Source organism: Helianthus annuus, chromosome 3 (assembly GCF_002127325.2).
Source record: "Helianthus annuus cultivar XRQ/B chromosome 3, HanXRQr2.0-SUNRISE, whole genome shotgun sequence".
Lineage (NCBI taxonomy): Eukaryota > Viridiplantae > Streptophyta > Magnoliopsida > Asterales > Asteraceae > Helianthus > Helianthus annuus.
In genome coordinates this window covers 155,439,933-155,455,771 of record NC_035435.2, presented here as the reverse complement: position 1 = coordinate 155,455,771, position 15,839 = coordinate 155,439,933, and the positions used below count along the sequence as shown (strand labels likewise).

Genomic DNA, 15,839 nt, shown 5'->3' with positions numbered 1-15,839 from the left:
GGGAAAATTGGGGTAACTGTGCAAGACAATTTATTATTATGGGGGGCCCATGTAATAACGACTTGTAGTGCGTGGAAATCCTAGTGGACTCTACGGATCAGGTTAATGATCACCATCCCTCTAAAAATAATCTATAGGTGTTCACACCTGCATCTGGTAAAACAATACATAGACCAAAGAAAACTAACGTAGAAGAAGAATCACTGCTACTTTCATATTATGAAACTTGAATGACCGAGGTGAAGTAACCTCGAGTTCATTTTTGTCTCCCCATTACACGCAACAAGTCAAGTTGCCAAGTTTATAGGAAAGCTCAGTAATTATTTCCTCACTCATACATTGTTGAGTATATATGCATGAGATATTGGGTGATTACCTGTTTACTTATGGTACTATGTACCTCATAGACAATTATGGAATGTTGTCTAATCCATCCCATGCTTTTGACAGAAGAGAATGCCGACCAGATGTGACACAAACACCAGTACGTTACCAAGGACAGAAGCCGAGCTTCAAGAACGCATCTAACAGGCAATTGCACGACATGAAGCCCTCCGCTCTAAGCACAGTGATGGCACTACCGGAAATAACCCTCCAACTGGCTGCACCTATAAACAATTCCTGGACTGCAAACAATTGAATTTTGATGGCACAGGAGGTGCCGTAGCATTTGTTCGTTGGGCAGAAAAGACTGACTCCATTCTAAGAATGAGTAACTGTTCACCCCAGCAGAGTGATACCTTTATCTCAGGGTTGTTTTTGGATGGCGCACTCTCCTGGTGGAACCTTCAGGTTCAGACCCTTGGTGCAGATGCTGCTTATGCACTGAACTGGGATGAGCTCAAGGAAATGATGGAGAAGAAATACTGTTCTAGGGCTGAAATCCAGAAGCTTGAGGTGGAGTTCTGGAATTTGAAAATGGACGGACCGAAGATTCCTGAATATGTCCAGTGATTTCACGACTTGTCTAGGGTCGTCCCCTACTTAGTCAAGCCGGAATTCAAGAGGGTTGAGCGATTCATTTGGGGACTTGCACCTCAGATCGGGAGCACGGTTACTACCTTAAAGCCCTCGACCATCACAGAGGCTATCGATTTGAGTGTCACTCTTACTGAAGAAGCTCTACGCATGGGAAAATTTTCGGAACCTGAGGATAACAAGAAAGAGACTCATGTGGAGTCATCGGGCAACAAGAAAAGGAAGTCCTCAAATCTAAAGATGGGCACCCAAGTCAGCTATGGAAACTTTAAAGCAAACAAAAGAAAGGAAGTGAACTCGCCGCGTGGCAGGAAAGCTGATGGAGCCACTAATAAGGCTGATGGTAAAGTTTACTTGGGGACCTAGCCGAGGTGCGAGGAATGCAATTTTTACCACGAAGGTCGATGTTTGAGGCCTAAGTGCGGAAAGTGTGGAAAAGGAGAGCATAGCAAGGACGCCTGTTGGGCGAAGGACCCAGATGGAAGAGATAATGGTAGTGTACCGGGTTGCTACAAATGTGGTGAAGCAGGGTACTTTAGGAAAGATTGCCATAGAAAGAACCAAGCAAGGAAGGGTTTTCACGACCAGAGCTCGTGAAGCACGCCAGGATCCAGATGTGGTTACGGGTACGTCCCCTATTAACCAACCTTATGCATCTATTTTTGATTAATACTGGCACCAACCTTAACCTTGTATGCTTAGAACTTAAGAAACTGCTTGGCCTAGTTTCAAGTAGAATAGACGTCTCGTATTCTTTAGAAATGGGCATATAGAAGGCTAGTTTAAGCAGACGAAGCAATTAAGGATTGTATTTTGGGGACTCAGAAGGCCGGAACCTTCTGTTACCATTGACTTGGGAAGTCATGATATGATAGTCAGCATCGATTGGAAATCTAAGTATAGAGCTGAAGTCGTTCAATATAAGGAAAATCAGTCGCATCCCTCTTGCGAATGATGAAACATTTATAGTACACAACCTTCTTGCAATAGGTGCAAGGGTGCTAGACCCCATAAGGCAGCGGATCTGCGACATCTCTCATTGATCAAAGAGACACAGAAGCACCTCCGAGTAGACTGCATAGCCTTCCTAGCTCATGTTGCCGATAAGGAGACCTAGGAGCTGGAGCTAGAAGACATCCCCGTGATGGAAGAAGTTCCAGAAGCCTTTTCTGAAGATTTGCCAGGAATACCTCCACAGCAACAAAAGGAGTTTAGGATGAACCTAGTGCTAGGAGCGGCACCAGTGCCGAATGACGCCTTACCGACTAGCTTCATCCGCGAAGCATGAGCCTCCGACATAACTGCAAGAGCTACCAGACAGAGGGAATTAAGGACATGACATCCTTAGTTAAGGACACGAGGAGAAAGTTGACAGTTTCCATTTTGCATAAATTGCAGAGAATTGGATATCAAGGATTGGTATCCTTTGCCAAGGATTGATGACATGAACAGACCAATCGTCAGGTTATAGTCACCACTCAAAGATCGACTTGAGGACAGGACGTCCTCAACTGCGAATACAAGAAGGAAATATCCCTAAGACGGCCTTTGGGACTCGCTTCGAGCATTACGAGTTCCTTGTCATGCCATTTGGCTTAACACATGCATCGATAGTATTCATGGACCTCATGAATCGAACGTGTAAGCCATACCTGGATAGATCAGGATCATATTTATTGACTACATTCTTATATGCCCACCGACCAAGGAAGGTCGTGAGCAACCTCTGCAACTTATCTTGCGACTCTTAGAGAAAGAACAGCTATGTGCAAAGACGTCGAAAAGCGGATTTCGAATTCGCAAGGAAAGAACTTTAGGATACATGGTGGATAAGAATGAGATTCATGCCAACCCTGTAATCAAGAACTAAGGAGTTAGAGTTGCAATTATGTGACGCTTCTCGACAAAGTCTCGATTACGCGTCGATGCAACGAGACCACGGCATTGCATACGCGTCACATTGATTAAGGGATCATGAGGAGAAACCTTGACCTAGATACTATAATTGCGCACCACAAATTTGACAACATTTACTAGACGCAAGGGTTACGGCACACCGTTGATCGTAAGAACTTATATATTAACAAAGATGGACTGAGCTACTAAACAATGCAGATTGTATGGACATGTTACGTGCCTGTGTGATAAACTTTGATGAAAAGTTGGAACACTCACTTGCCTTTAGTGGAGTTTTCCTACAACAGTACTTATCACACCGCTGTTTAACCCGCTTCGTGTGAAGCTTTAGATGGAACACAATAAGTCGACCCCCGTTGTGTTAAACGGAGACCAGAGATAAACAATCTTCTGGCCCGAGTTGGTTCAGGAAAAATTAGAGGCAAGGTCATTCAGATATGTGATCATATCAAGACAGCCCACAGAATACAGAAAGATTGCGCTGACAAGCGGCAGAAATCATAGGAATTTGAGATAAGAAGTATGGCTTTAATGGGAACCTCGCCTTGAGAAGGCGTGATGCGATTTGGAAAACGTGGAAGGTTGGATCCCCGGTATATTAGACCATTCGAGAGCCTGGTAGGGATCGGGATCATTGCTCACAAAGCTAAAACTACCAGAAAAGATCAGTAGAGATCGCGACACATTCCATGTGTCTAGTCTTTAGAGGAGTCTGACTCAAGGAAAAATCGTTGTTCCCACAAATAAGATTCACGTCAACGACAAACTCCAATTTACTATAGAACCTGTTAAGGTTGCGGACTGAAAGTCCACAAAACACAGAGAAGACGTAATTGAATTACTTGAGTACGATAGAATTCATCATGACCCAGAGTTACATGGGAACATAAATCTTGAACCTAAGTGACCACATTTGATTCACAACTCCCCTGCAACCGATGGCATCGCTTGAATTTCGGGACGAAATTCTTTTAACGGGGGGAGACTGTGACAACTGTCACTTTTCCGTACATCCCGTACACTAATTGAACAGTAATCTGTGCTTTAATAACTGTGCATGATCTAATTTAAAAGACAAATGAATTTCTGATTACTGTTATATACATACAACGGCATTTCATGTTGCAAGACTTTTATCGTTGCTACATGCAACACGATATAGTTCTAATAATGCACATAACAGAATTGGCACCATTACCAGACAAGCTAAAAATGCTGATGAAGTTCAGTAGATAGACAGATAGTGTTTTGAGGCCCAGTATGAGCCAGAGACTACGTATTACACTAGGATAGTGTGTAGGGAAGTAAGGATCACAAAACTGCTTTTCTAGGTGATAGATAAAGTGTCGGAAAGTGCCTAAAGCCCACATAAAATGCAGAATTCTGCATAATTCAGCAAAAATCAGCTTTCTAACAAGTTTATTACATGCAAAAATATGACTAAATGGTCCTGAATGCTTTCCTAAGTGTCGGGAATCAAAAGTGTCACAAAAGGGTACATAAAGATCACTAAACGGAATAGTTTGACACTTTAACGAACCGGTATCTAACCGAACAACCGGACATTACCCGAAACACCAAAATTATACTAGAAGCACTGTTTTATTATTTATGAGCTAGTTATGATCCCCGAACACCGTAACACCCACTAAAAATATCAAGTAACTGACACTTATAACTAATACTTGAATTTGAATCTTTAATTTAACTACATGGTTGGAATTTAACTAGATCGTTATTATTACAAAGTATATCATATTTTCGACAAAGAGAAAATATATTATTTTTGGAAGTAAAAATATATTTTCTTAGAATATTTAGAAGATATATGAAAAATATATATTTTCTTGAAATACATTATTTTGGACAAAATAAGTTTATATATATTTTCTAAGTGAGACTTGAAAATATACTATTTCGGAATAGGGGTGTTCATCGAATCGAATATTGAATTTTCGAATTATTCGAATAATTTTTATTTTTCCTTGAATTCGTATTCGATTCGAATTCGATTAAAACCTACCGAATTCGATTCGAATTCGTATTCGAATAAAAAACCCAATTCGTATTCGATTAAAAATCGAATTCGAATAAATTCGATTTAATTCAGATTCTTTAAAAACATGTAAAAAAACTTTCAAAATGAAACATAAATTTTAAAGCAGCCATAAAGCACGATATCACCATAAAAAGTTCTAAATAAAGTACCACAAGTCTAAAATTCAAAACGAGAAGTCGGGAATAACCAGTCCACATTACAAGTTAATATTTTTACGCTTAGAAATCTATTGATAGATTTGTTACTTAGGTTTTAGTAATGTGCTATGTAGTTGGTTTGGTAATGGGTAATTTTAATACTTAGAAAAAATAATTTGAAAATAATTTATAGTATAGCCTAATAAAAGTTATATATGTATTATATATAAAAATAATAAATAAAAATGTATAATTTTTATTCGAATTTCGAATCGAATCGAATTTGAAATTATAAATTCATATTCGATTCGTATTCGATTTACTTGACTGAATTGAATCGAATTCGAATTCGAATTCTTATAATCGAAACAAATTCTTTATAATCGAATCGAATTTAAACGAATTTCGAATTTTTCGAATTCGAAACGAATTCTGCACACCCCTATTTCGGAACTACATATACAAGAATACGAAAATATATGTATGAAATACTTCCATCCTTGGGAAGAAAATACAAAACTAAATACTCGAGAAATATTGTTACTAGAATATTGTTTAACGATTATTCCAAAAGCTGAATATAATTTAGAGTTAAAATAATCATTATTTTAACAAGTAATTATAACTTGGAATAATATTGGGAACGTAACTCAAAAACGTTAAACTCTAAGCCAAGGCACGACCCGCTCGTCTAATAGACATTAGTACATTGTAGGGAGTCGTGTTTGCTAAGGAGAATTGAGTTACGAGTATCGAAGACGCAAAACAGTGAGTTCATGCTCCCCTTTTTCTCTTAACTGTTTTTGGTTTTATAACTCTCGGGGGTGGAATACATGTTACGAATGCTTAAACAGTATGAAATGCCTATGAAATGCACTATTAGATCATGTGAGTATAGACTTAATATTGAAATGCCATCAGTTCTTAATTAGGGATGAAGGTTAGATCTAACGGGTACGGCCGAGCCCCACTCATGGTCCTCATATGATCACTTGAGTGCTTCGGTGTCCCAGTCGAGGGTAATCGACATAGTCGAGGGAAATCGACATAGTCGAGGTAAATCAACATAGTCGAGGTAAATCGACATAGTCAAGGTAAATCGACATAGTCGAGGGAAATCAACATAGTCGAGGGAAAATCGACAAGGGTATAAGCCTACTCATTACGAGTGCTCTCTATGTCCTCACATGCCTTAATGTCCTTGTAAAACATTTATTTGGTATGTTCATACACGCTTCTCATACCTGTTTTCGAAGGAGTCTCTCAAAGGTTTACAAGTACTCAAACAAAACGCATGAACTCGCTCAACTTTTGTTGATGTTTTCCAAAATTACATGTATTTCAGGTGACAGGTTGGATCTTGGGCACGGGTGTTGTCTTTAGAAGTAGACTTCAAGTTTAGATGTCATCCATTTTTATTGGTTTGTAACCTAATCGAAGGTTGTGTTTTAAAACTTAAATAATCAGTGTTTGTGGTACTCAAATTTTATGAATGGATGAACATCTTTTTGATCATGTAGTTGTTTATTATGATTGAATGCAATGATATTAAACCAGTCACACATCATATGCTTCCGCAAAAGTCAGGGTGTGACAGATGATAACGGTAAAGACGATCGACTGCAATCATAACGATTCTTCCACCTCGCTGGGGCCATCGGAAAAACCGATCGAAATCTATTTCTCCAACCACAACTGGGAAAGAACACCGTCGTAGTCCCACCACACATCTTTCTTGGAGCGGCGGTGGTGGTTCAAGCAACGACGGGTATGACGAATCTTGTCGGCCGTCAGATCTCTCATCCGGTGGAAGATCCATCAAGGTTTGTTACCGGAAATCTGTTTTTTATCTCCACATCCACCACTGCTCATTTTCCTATACAGTTTCCTATACAGAGAAAGACAGAGAGAAATGAGTTAGAAGAAGAAGTGAGGGTGTGGTGGGACACAGATTATTGTTTTAATAAAAGCTTTAAATAAAATAAAAAAGAAAATGATCATTTTGCCCCTGAGAAAATGACAAAATACCAGGATTTAATTTGAGAAATATGACCTTATTTATTTTTGGACCAAAATGGCAATAAAAGTGAAACCACATGGACCAAATGCCAAAAGATTTCAAATTTAGACAAAATGCCAAAAGTTACCAAATCTCAGAGACCAAAATGACAGTTTACTCTTTTTTTTTAATCTAAAGTTCTTTTTATGTGATCATTATTTAAATATGGGTAGGGCTGTTAAAATCGCTCGTCGCTCGTCGCTCGCTCAACACTCGTTCGGAAATTGCTCGGAAAATGCTCGTTCGATTTGACGCTCGGTTGTAAACTAGCCGCTCTGCTCGGTTCGGTTTGTAAACGAGCCAAGCATGAGCAAAGGTCCGCTAGGCTCAGTTCGGATCGAATTATTATTTTTAATTAGTACATATATACAAATACATATACACATACATATATAAACATGTATATACACATATATATACACAAATATGAATTATACATATATATACACACACACCTATATATATACACACATTACACATACATATATACTTAAATATAAATTAAATTTGTAGTTTTATATATACCACTCTATTAGATTTTGGTCCACTATGTACAAATTTACAGCTATATCTATACGTACTAGCCCAATCACGCTAATAAAAAAATTAATATCAAGTATAAAAGTTAAACCCAAAACCGATAAACCAAAGTCTGCTCATCGCCTCAATGTTTCATGTCGTTACCCTAAGTCGATCGTCTCCTGGTCTCAACGTCATTGTTCATGCAATATGATCATCGCCTCGTCGGCCACAATATTGTTTCATAAGAAAAATATTATGCCATGAAATGTGCCTGTTTTTAAAGACATAAAAACTTGAGACCCTACATTGTCACTATCTCTCTCAGCAAATTTAAATCGGGTGACACGGTTGTCCAAATTGCTCGAACTTCGCTCGACGCTCGCTCGGAATATTTACTGCTCGGAAAATGCTCGCTTGATTTGAGGCTCGGTTTTAAATGAGTCGTTCCGCTCTGTTCGGTTTGTAAACGAGCCAAGCACGAGCAAAGGTCCGCTCGGTTTGGCTCGACTCGTGAACAGCCCTAAATATGAGTGCACTTTTGTTATATTTTTCTAAAACTATTTAACTTAATTAAAATCAACTAGACACCTTTTATGTGATCATTACTCAAATATGGGTGCACTTTTGTTTTATTTTTTATTTTTAACTATTTAGCTTAATTAAAATCAACTAGACAATTTATAATATTTTATAAAATGGTTTTCCTCTTTTACGTTCTAACATCAAAATAAAAAAAAATCTAGCATTGGGCATGTCATGAATACATTTTTTTAGTTTTCTATTTCTTTTGTTATAACGCGTCCATTAAATACGACAATGTTCATTAAATTTGATTTGTCAAGTAAATTTGATTTGGTCTAAGTTTTAACGTAAAGGGTCGGTAATAATCTATACATAATCACGCTACATAGACAGTACAATACTCGAGCTTGTCTACGTTTTGACATAAATTTGGTATTCTTTTCCGTACAAATTTCAAGTTTGTTTACGTTTTGACGTGATTTGGTGTACACTTTCGTGCTTTATTTTGTACGTTTCCTACATATGAGTCGGGTCGCATATGATACGTGTTGACGTGACTGTATAAATTCGAATTAGTCATGTCGCATATAATACGTTATGGTTGTACGGTAAAAATTTGATTTACTTTACATTTTGATCCAGTCGCAATGCTTATATAGGTAACATTAAGTTCAATCGGGTATGTCAAAACACATGTTTTCATATGGTTAATGTTTCACACAACGCTTGGACAATCCATTTGACATTTGCAATTTACCTGCGCCGCAATACGCACAGGTCTTATTACTAGTTTTGTACGATGATGACAATCATTTCTAGTTTTAATGCCAAATTATTGGTTGTTTGAACGAGTCAATTTTAATGATCGTTACTAGGCGCATAGCCATAAAAACAAAAATCTACTTTGTGAGTTGGTCTTGTCAAGTTCTAGAATTCAATCTTTGTGATTCAAGTCCCACAGAAAGTAGAGAATAAAAAAGAATTTTCATTCAAAAAAAATCTTGTCACTTACGGTGTGTTCCCGAGTTAAAAAACCCTCCCCTTCCCTCCCCTCCCCTCCCCTCCCCTCCATGTCTTTCCAAATTGGAAAGACTATTTTCAGGCAAAAAAAACCCCATTTTCCCTCCCCTCCCCCTGTTAAGTGGATCTCTGGAACACCATTTTCCCTCCCCTCCCCTCCCCCTGTTAAGTAGTTCTCTGGAACACAGTGTTAAAGCTGGCAATATCTATTGTTATCATTAATACTTGGATAAAAGTCAATAAAAGTCTTTTTCTGTTTTAAGATCAATAAATAAAACAGAACGAATAAAACGATAGCTACTCTTGACGTTGTTTTCATGATCCATTGCCCTATCAATGATTTGACATTTATCGTGGCAACTTGACCCTCTAGAGCCGAACCTTTTCTTTATCTCGACTTGTGTTATAAATGTTAAGATATGGACACCCCACCATGAATTTTTTTTATTGTATAAACTCAAATAAACCTTTCTTCATAAGAAAAGATGGAAATTTGTTGTTTAGTTACTAAAATATCCATCAATAAATATTATAAATTGATACGATTTTGTGGAAAAAAGGCATGTTGAGCTCCTGATCTCAAAATTGGTAGCCTGAGGGTATGTGATTTCATTTTCTCGCAATTTGCGTCATTGACGTTATCTACCATCAATTAAATGTTAGATAACACCAAGGACGTAAATTGCGAGAAAATGAAACATGTCCTCAAGCCATGGTTTTTTGAGATTAGGGGCTCAACGTGCCTTTTTCCAGCAAAACACAGGGACTCAAATTGCAGTTTACTCATTGATATCTGATATAGACAAAAGATCAAATACAAATATGCTTATCGTACAAAACGTACGAATAGCGTGGAAAGTAAAAAAAAAATGCGGTGACATTTTTTTTGTAATTTTTTACTCGTAGGGTAATGATCAAAATTGCTATACAAATGATCTTGTAGGGTAATTTTGTAAAATGATCTTGTAAGGTAATTTTGAGCTTATAGGGTAATTTTGATCTTGTAGGGTAATTTTGACTACGAGTAAAATAATTATGAAAATATTACCAGGTTCTTTTTTTTTTTTTTTTTACTTTTCCACAACATCCGTGCGTTTTGTACGATAAGTCTATATGTACGGGATCTTTACTCATCTGATATATAGGTAGGATTGCGGAGGACTATCCGTTGTAAAAAATCCGGAAATTTTAGTAAGTCGAAACCGTACAAGTTAGAAACACATTACATTATTGTGTTGGGGGCAAATAATTGGTTTTTTGCTTTGATAATTAGGGTGGAGATATAATAGGAAGTTTATTTGGCTAGGAAGGCTAGGAAGTGATCTTGACCATCCATTTACTTAATCAAGGGCTAAGATTAAATCAGGGAAATTGAAAGTAAAAAAAGAGGCGCGTGACTTTTTTCAGGGGCAATCTAGTCAATCCAAGCCAATAGTTTCTCTCTCCTCCAATTCCCCCCATTTTTTAAACGTTAATAACTCTTTCATACGACATTATTTTTTTATAAAAATTGCACCAAAAAAACGAGTGTTTTTTTATCTTTAAAACGAGTATACTATTGCTATATTTTGAAAAAAAAAATTTAAAACCCAGTTGCGTAAAACGCAATAGAAAAAACCCCAGTATCGTAAAACGCAATGAAAAAAAAACCCTAAAAAATGACATTTTTCTAAAACGCAATGCACAAAAAACACAAAGAAATGACTTTTTTGTAAAACGCAATGGCCAGAAAACACATAAAAATGTGTTTTACCTAAAACGCAATGCACCAAAAACACAAAAAAATGACTTATTTGTAAAACGCAATGGCCAGAATACACTTAAAATGTCTGTTTTCTAAAACGCAATGGACTGAAAACACATAAAAAAGTGTTTTACCTAAAACGCAATGCACCAAAAACACAAAGAAATGTCTTATATGTAAAACGCAATGGCCAGAAAACACTTAAAAATGACTCATTCTAAAACGCAATGGACTGAAAACACCTAAAAAAATGTGTTTTATCTAAAACACAATGACTAAAAACACTTAAAAATGTGTTTTTTTCTAAAACGCAATAGCTGTCTGTCACTGTGAACTGTCTGTCACTGTGAACTGTCTTATTTCTAAAACGCAATGGACACATAAAACTGTCTGTCACTGTGAACTGTCTGAATTGTCTACGAATTACTGTCTTCGAAATGAGCCAATTTATGGAAATTTAATTTTTCTGATGCGTTTTTATGGAAATTCAACCCCAGCCAGGGGCTCTGCCCCTTGGACCCCGCCAGGGGCTGCCGCCCCTGGGACCCCGCTACCGGGGGCTGCCGCCCCCGGACCCCCGCAAAGATCGTAAAACGCAATGACTAAATAAAAAACCCAGATCATGAAAATGAAATTAAAGAATTTCTTACATGGATCGAAGCCGATTTCTTCATCAATTGTCGGAATTTGAATGATAGAAACACTTATCAACGCTCGAATCGAACGAATCGAGTGATTATCTCCAAAATCACCGGAAAAAACGAGATTTTTTTATGAAATTAAACTGGGTTTTCTTCAAAAAAAAAGCTGAAGAACACGTTGATCGGGTTCTGAATCATTGATTTGTGATGAAAATCGCACTATAATGTAGTGATTATTGAGATATAAAGTGAAGAAATAGTTGAAGATGGTGGATTTTGAAAATGATGGGTTTTTGAATTTACTGGGTTTTGAAAAAGGAAGAAGAAAGAGTTGGATTGACTAAAATACCCTTTCTCTTTATTTTAAAATTTGCCACATGTCATAATCCTATGGCTTCCTATCCTTCCTAGAGAAAATTAACTTCCTATTTGATCTTTACCCTTGATAATTATTGTCATCAAGTTAAATCTCAAAAGTTGACCAAAGAGCTCAATTCTTGGGTGTTTGTTTATGCAAATCAAATCTGATCTACTAACTTCTCTTTCTACAAAAAACATAGACCAAGGGTTTGCGGGTAAACTGACCCGACCCATATTATACAATCTACATTTCTCATTTGTGATCCACTCTCTTATTTTGAGTCATGATCCGTAGATTTTGTTGCATTATGCTATTGAGCGCTAGATGTAAGCCCACTAGTCCGTACGGTGGGATTTGAGAAGATGATTGGATCAAAACATTAAAAGTTGAAAAGACCCATTTGAGCAAATATAGGGCACCTCTTTTGGGCTAGGCTAACTTTCTTTTTGGAAAGTGGGAGAGGCCCATTTTATCCAAATGTCAGTACTATATTTCTTTGGTTATTATTATTGGTTTGGGATCCTGTACAAAGGGCATAATTTGTAAGAAGTGTAAGAAATATTTCTGGAATGACAAGTGTCCATACTTTTAATTAATTCAAAAGGGTAGATTTGTAATTGCACATTTTTTGTCATTTAATTCAATTTCAGGATATCTGATCCAAAAATAACCGTCAATGAGATTGTTTAGGGATTTGAACGAATTTTGTAATTTACTGCAAGATACAATACGATTGTGTTCTACGTATCTTTCAATCATCGTTAATTATAAATACATAAACGATTATCAAATCGATATCCCCATTCCAGTTGTTTAACGTCTGCGCCTTTTTTCGATTTTGGTGTTTTATATCAATTTCAATGGAGTCCGGCGATGCAGGTTAATCTGTATATTAGTGTTTTAATCTCTTAATAGTTAGCATGTTCCGATAATTAGTAGTTTTTGTTCCTCGTTTTGTTGTTTAGTATGTCGTTTTTACAGGACATTTACTCTTTGTTTGATTTTGTGTGTACGTAGTGTTTTATACATTTAGTTGTTTAGGCGGATTGTTATTTTAAAGTTTTTTTCTTGATTTAGTTTTGTAGTGTTATATGCATGATCTGTAGTGTTTTATAGTCTAGAGATATATGCAAGATCAATTTTATGTTTTATAGTTTTTAGATGGGTAGTGTTATATGCATGATCAATATTCTGTTCACACATCATATTTCCCTTTTCATAGTGTTTTATACATTGAATTGCTTACCTCTGTTTTAGTAATTTTTGTTGTAGTGTGTTATAGTGTCATATGTAAGAACAACAGTGTTAGATTCTATTCACACATCTGAATCCCCATTCATAGTGTTTTATACATTTAGTTGTATGTTCTAGTCCCGTTCTAGTGTTTTATCATTGAGAAAGGTTTTTTTTTTTATCAGATGCATAGTGTTTTATCCACAATGTGTAGTGTTATATTATATACAGGAATATTAATTTATTTTCATAGTGTTTTTCCCGTCACAAATACTGTTTTATTCCATACAGATAGGGTTATTTCTTGATATAGTGTTTATTATCAATGTATTTATAAAAGACTGATTTGTCGTTTTTTCGTTGTAGATATTCCTACATACCAGCCCGTTGGTAATGTTCAGGTGTCCCCAAATTCTGATAGGAGGACATTTATTCCAGATGTTGATGATTTGATTAAACCTCAGATGCATATGACGTTTGATTCGCTGGAAAATGCGTATCTTTTTTACCAAAGATATGCTAAGGCGGGAGGTTTCACAGCTAGGAAGGGTACTCAATACGAGCCTCGAAAGGGTTTAATACATAATAAATGGTTCGTATGCTCAAAAGAGGGTACTAAACCCTTAAAGGCGATTGACTCGACCCAGGAAGCTGGTAGTTCTAATGTTAACTCGAAGTCTAAGATTACTCGCAGGGTTCCTTCTATAAGGACCGGATGTGAAGCGTGCATTCGGGTTAAGTTAATGAAACCGGATAATCTTTACGTGGTTTATTATTTCGAGGAGTCGCATAATCACTCATTTGTTGCCGAAGATGACAGGTACTTGCTTCCTGAAAACAGATCTATGAATTACGTACAGGAAGAAGCCGTGAGTGCTTTGAGTGCCATAAACGTTGGTCCAGTTAGAGCGTTTAACATTATGAGGACTCTTTATGGAGGTTTCGATAAGGTAGGCGCAACTAAAGTTGACTTCAAGAACTTTAAGAGAGACTTAAATAGGTATATAGCTGAGTACGATGCTGACATGGTTATCAAACGCCTAAGAAGGAAGAAAGAATTTATGCCCAATTTCTCTATGGAATACCTTACAACTGCCGAGGGCGTTTTACGTGCGTTGTTCTGGGCCGATGGTGATACAAAGAGAAATTTTAATATTTTTGGGGATGTTGTGTCGTTCGATGCTACTTATCGTCGTAACAAGTTCGTATCCTTCCTTTGTTTCTAGATACATTACATCCATAATAGATACATATCATAGTGTTTTATCAGCATGATAATGTCTTTATATTGTTTTGGTATATGCACGAAAAGACTTGTAACTTTTATATCATACTAATAGTGTTTTAATTTTGCAAATACTTAAAAATGTATGTTGTTTCATGTTTTTAATATTGTATGGATTTTACAATATCAAATCAGTGATCACTCCCGTTTTTTTTTTTTTTGTAGGTACAATATGATGTTCGTACCTTTTACCGGCGTTGACAATCACTATCGTAATGTTACCTTGGGTGCTGCTATTATAGGGGATGAAACTGCCGAAACATATAGCTGGTTGCTCAACGCATTTCGGCAGGCGTTTGGGCGCGCACCACCTGTGATTGTAACTGATCAAGACCCCGCGATGAGGAAAGCTATTCAAGATACTTGGCCTGAAAGTAGGCACAGGCTTTGCATGTGGCATATAATGGAGAAACTCACTACCAAGGTTTATTAAATACCAAAATTATGTTTTACGACGTTATTTATTTTAATGGAATTGGTTTTTTTGTTTTTTTTGTACCTTTTTATATATGAATATGTCTGTTTTTGTTTATTGACGTCGTTTTACTTTTATATAATGTTTTATCTGCTTTTATCATGTATTTTTTTTTATTTAATTTTTTTCATTATTGAATCGTTGTTTTTTAGGTTGGCGCCAACCTATGCAATAGAACTGATTTTAAGAGGAGGTTGTGTGATATTGTTTGGACCGATGCCTTACTGCCAGAACAGTTTGAAAATGAATGGGGTGTTATATTGGCTTATTTTGATTTGCTGAATCATGAATGGTTACAGTCAATGTATCAGATTAGGGATACATGGATCCCTGCATATTATCGCGATCAACACATGTCTGGGCTGATGCGTACCTCATCACGTTCGGAGAGTGAGAACCACTTCTTTGGGCAGTTTTGCAACCCGAATTGTACCCTTGTTGAATTCTTGGGGCATTTTGATTCTGCAATCGAAGCCCAAAGACACGAGCACAGGAAGAATGATCACGATACTAGGCACACGAACCCCCAAATATTTGCAAAAGAGTTTGTCTTAGAGCAACAGGCGGCAAACATATACACATGGACAATTTTCTTTGATGCGCAACTTGAAATTCAGACAGCCATTCACAAGTGTGCTGTTGGAAAATGGGAGGATAGAGAGGATAACTTTGTGAACTTCTCTGTGAAGGACTTTTCTCAAGCGTGTACTACATTTTTTCAGGTAACTATAGGATGTAACAATTGTTTGTTTATAATTTTTCTTTGTGCATGGTGTTTTATCTTATAGTTTTGATTTAGTATATATTATTGTTCTCATTTTTTTTGTATGTATTAGGTTATGATGCGGCAGCTAGACATGACCGTTAGTTGCTCATGCAATAGGTA

General features: G+C 36.8%; 1 protein-coding gene across 1 annotated transcript; it reads left to right on the top strand.

Annotated features, from left to right (window-relative positions):
• Positions 1 to 1,456: 1,456 nt before the first annotated feature.
• Positions 1,457 to 15,269, top strand: LOC110932394 (protein FAR1-RELATED SEQUENCE 5-like). Its single transcript, XM_022175733.1, has 5 exons — positions 1,457 to 1,604; positions 13,560 to 14,394; positions 14,644 to 14,902; positions 15,106 to 15,205; positions 15,253 to 15,269. The coding sequence occupies exons 1-5, from the start codon at positions 1,457 to 1,459 to the stop codon at positions 15,267 to 15,269; spliced, it is 1,359 nt and encodes a 452-aa protein (XP_022031425.1).
• The last annotated feature ends 570 nt before the right edge of the window (positions 15,270 to 15,839 follow it).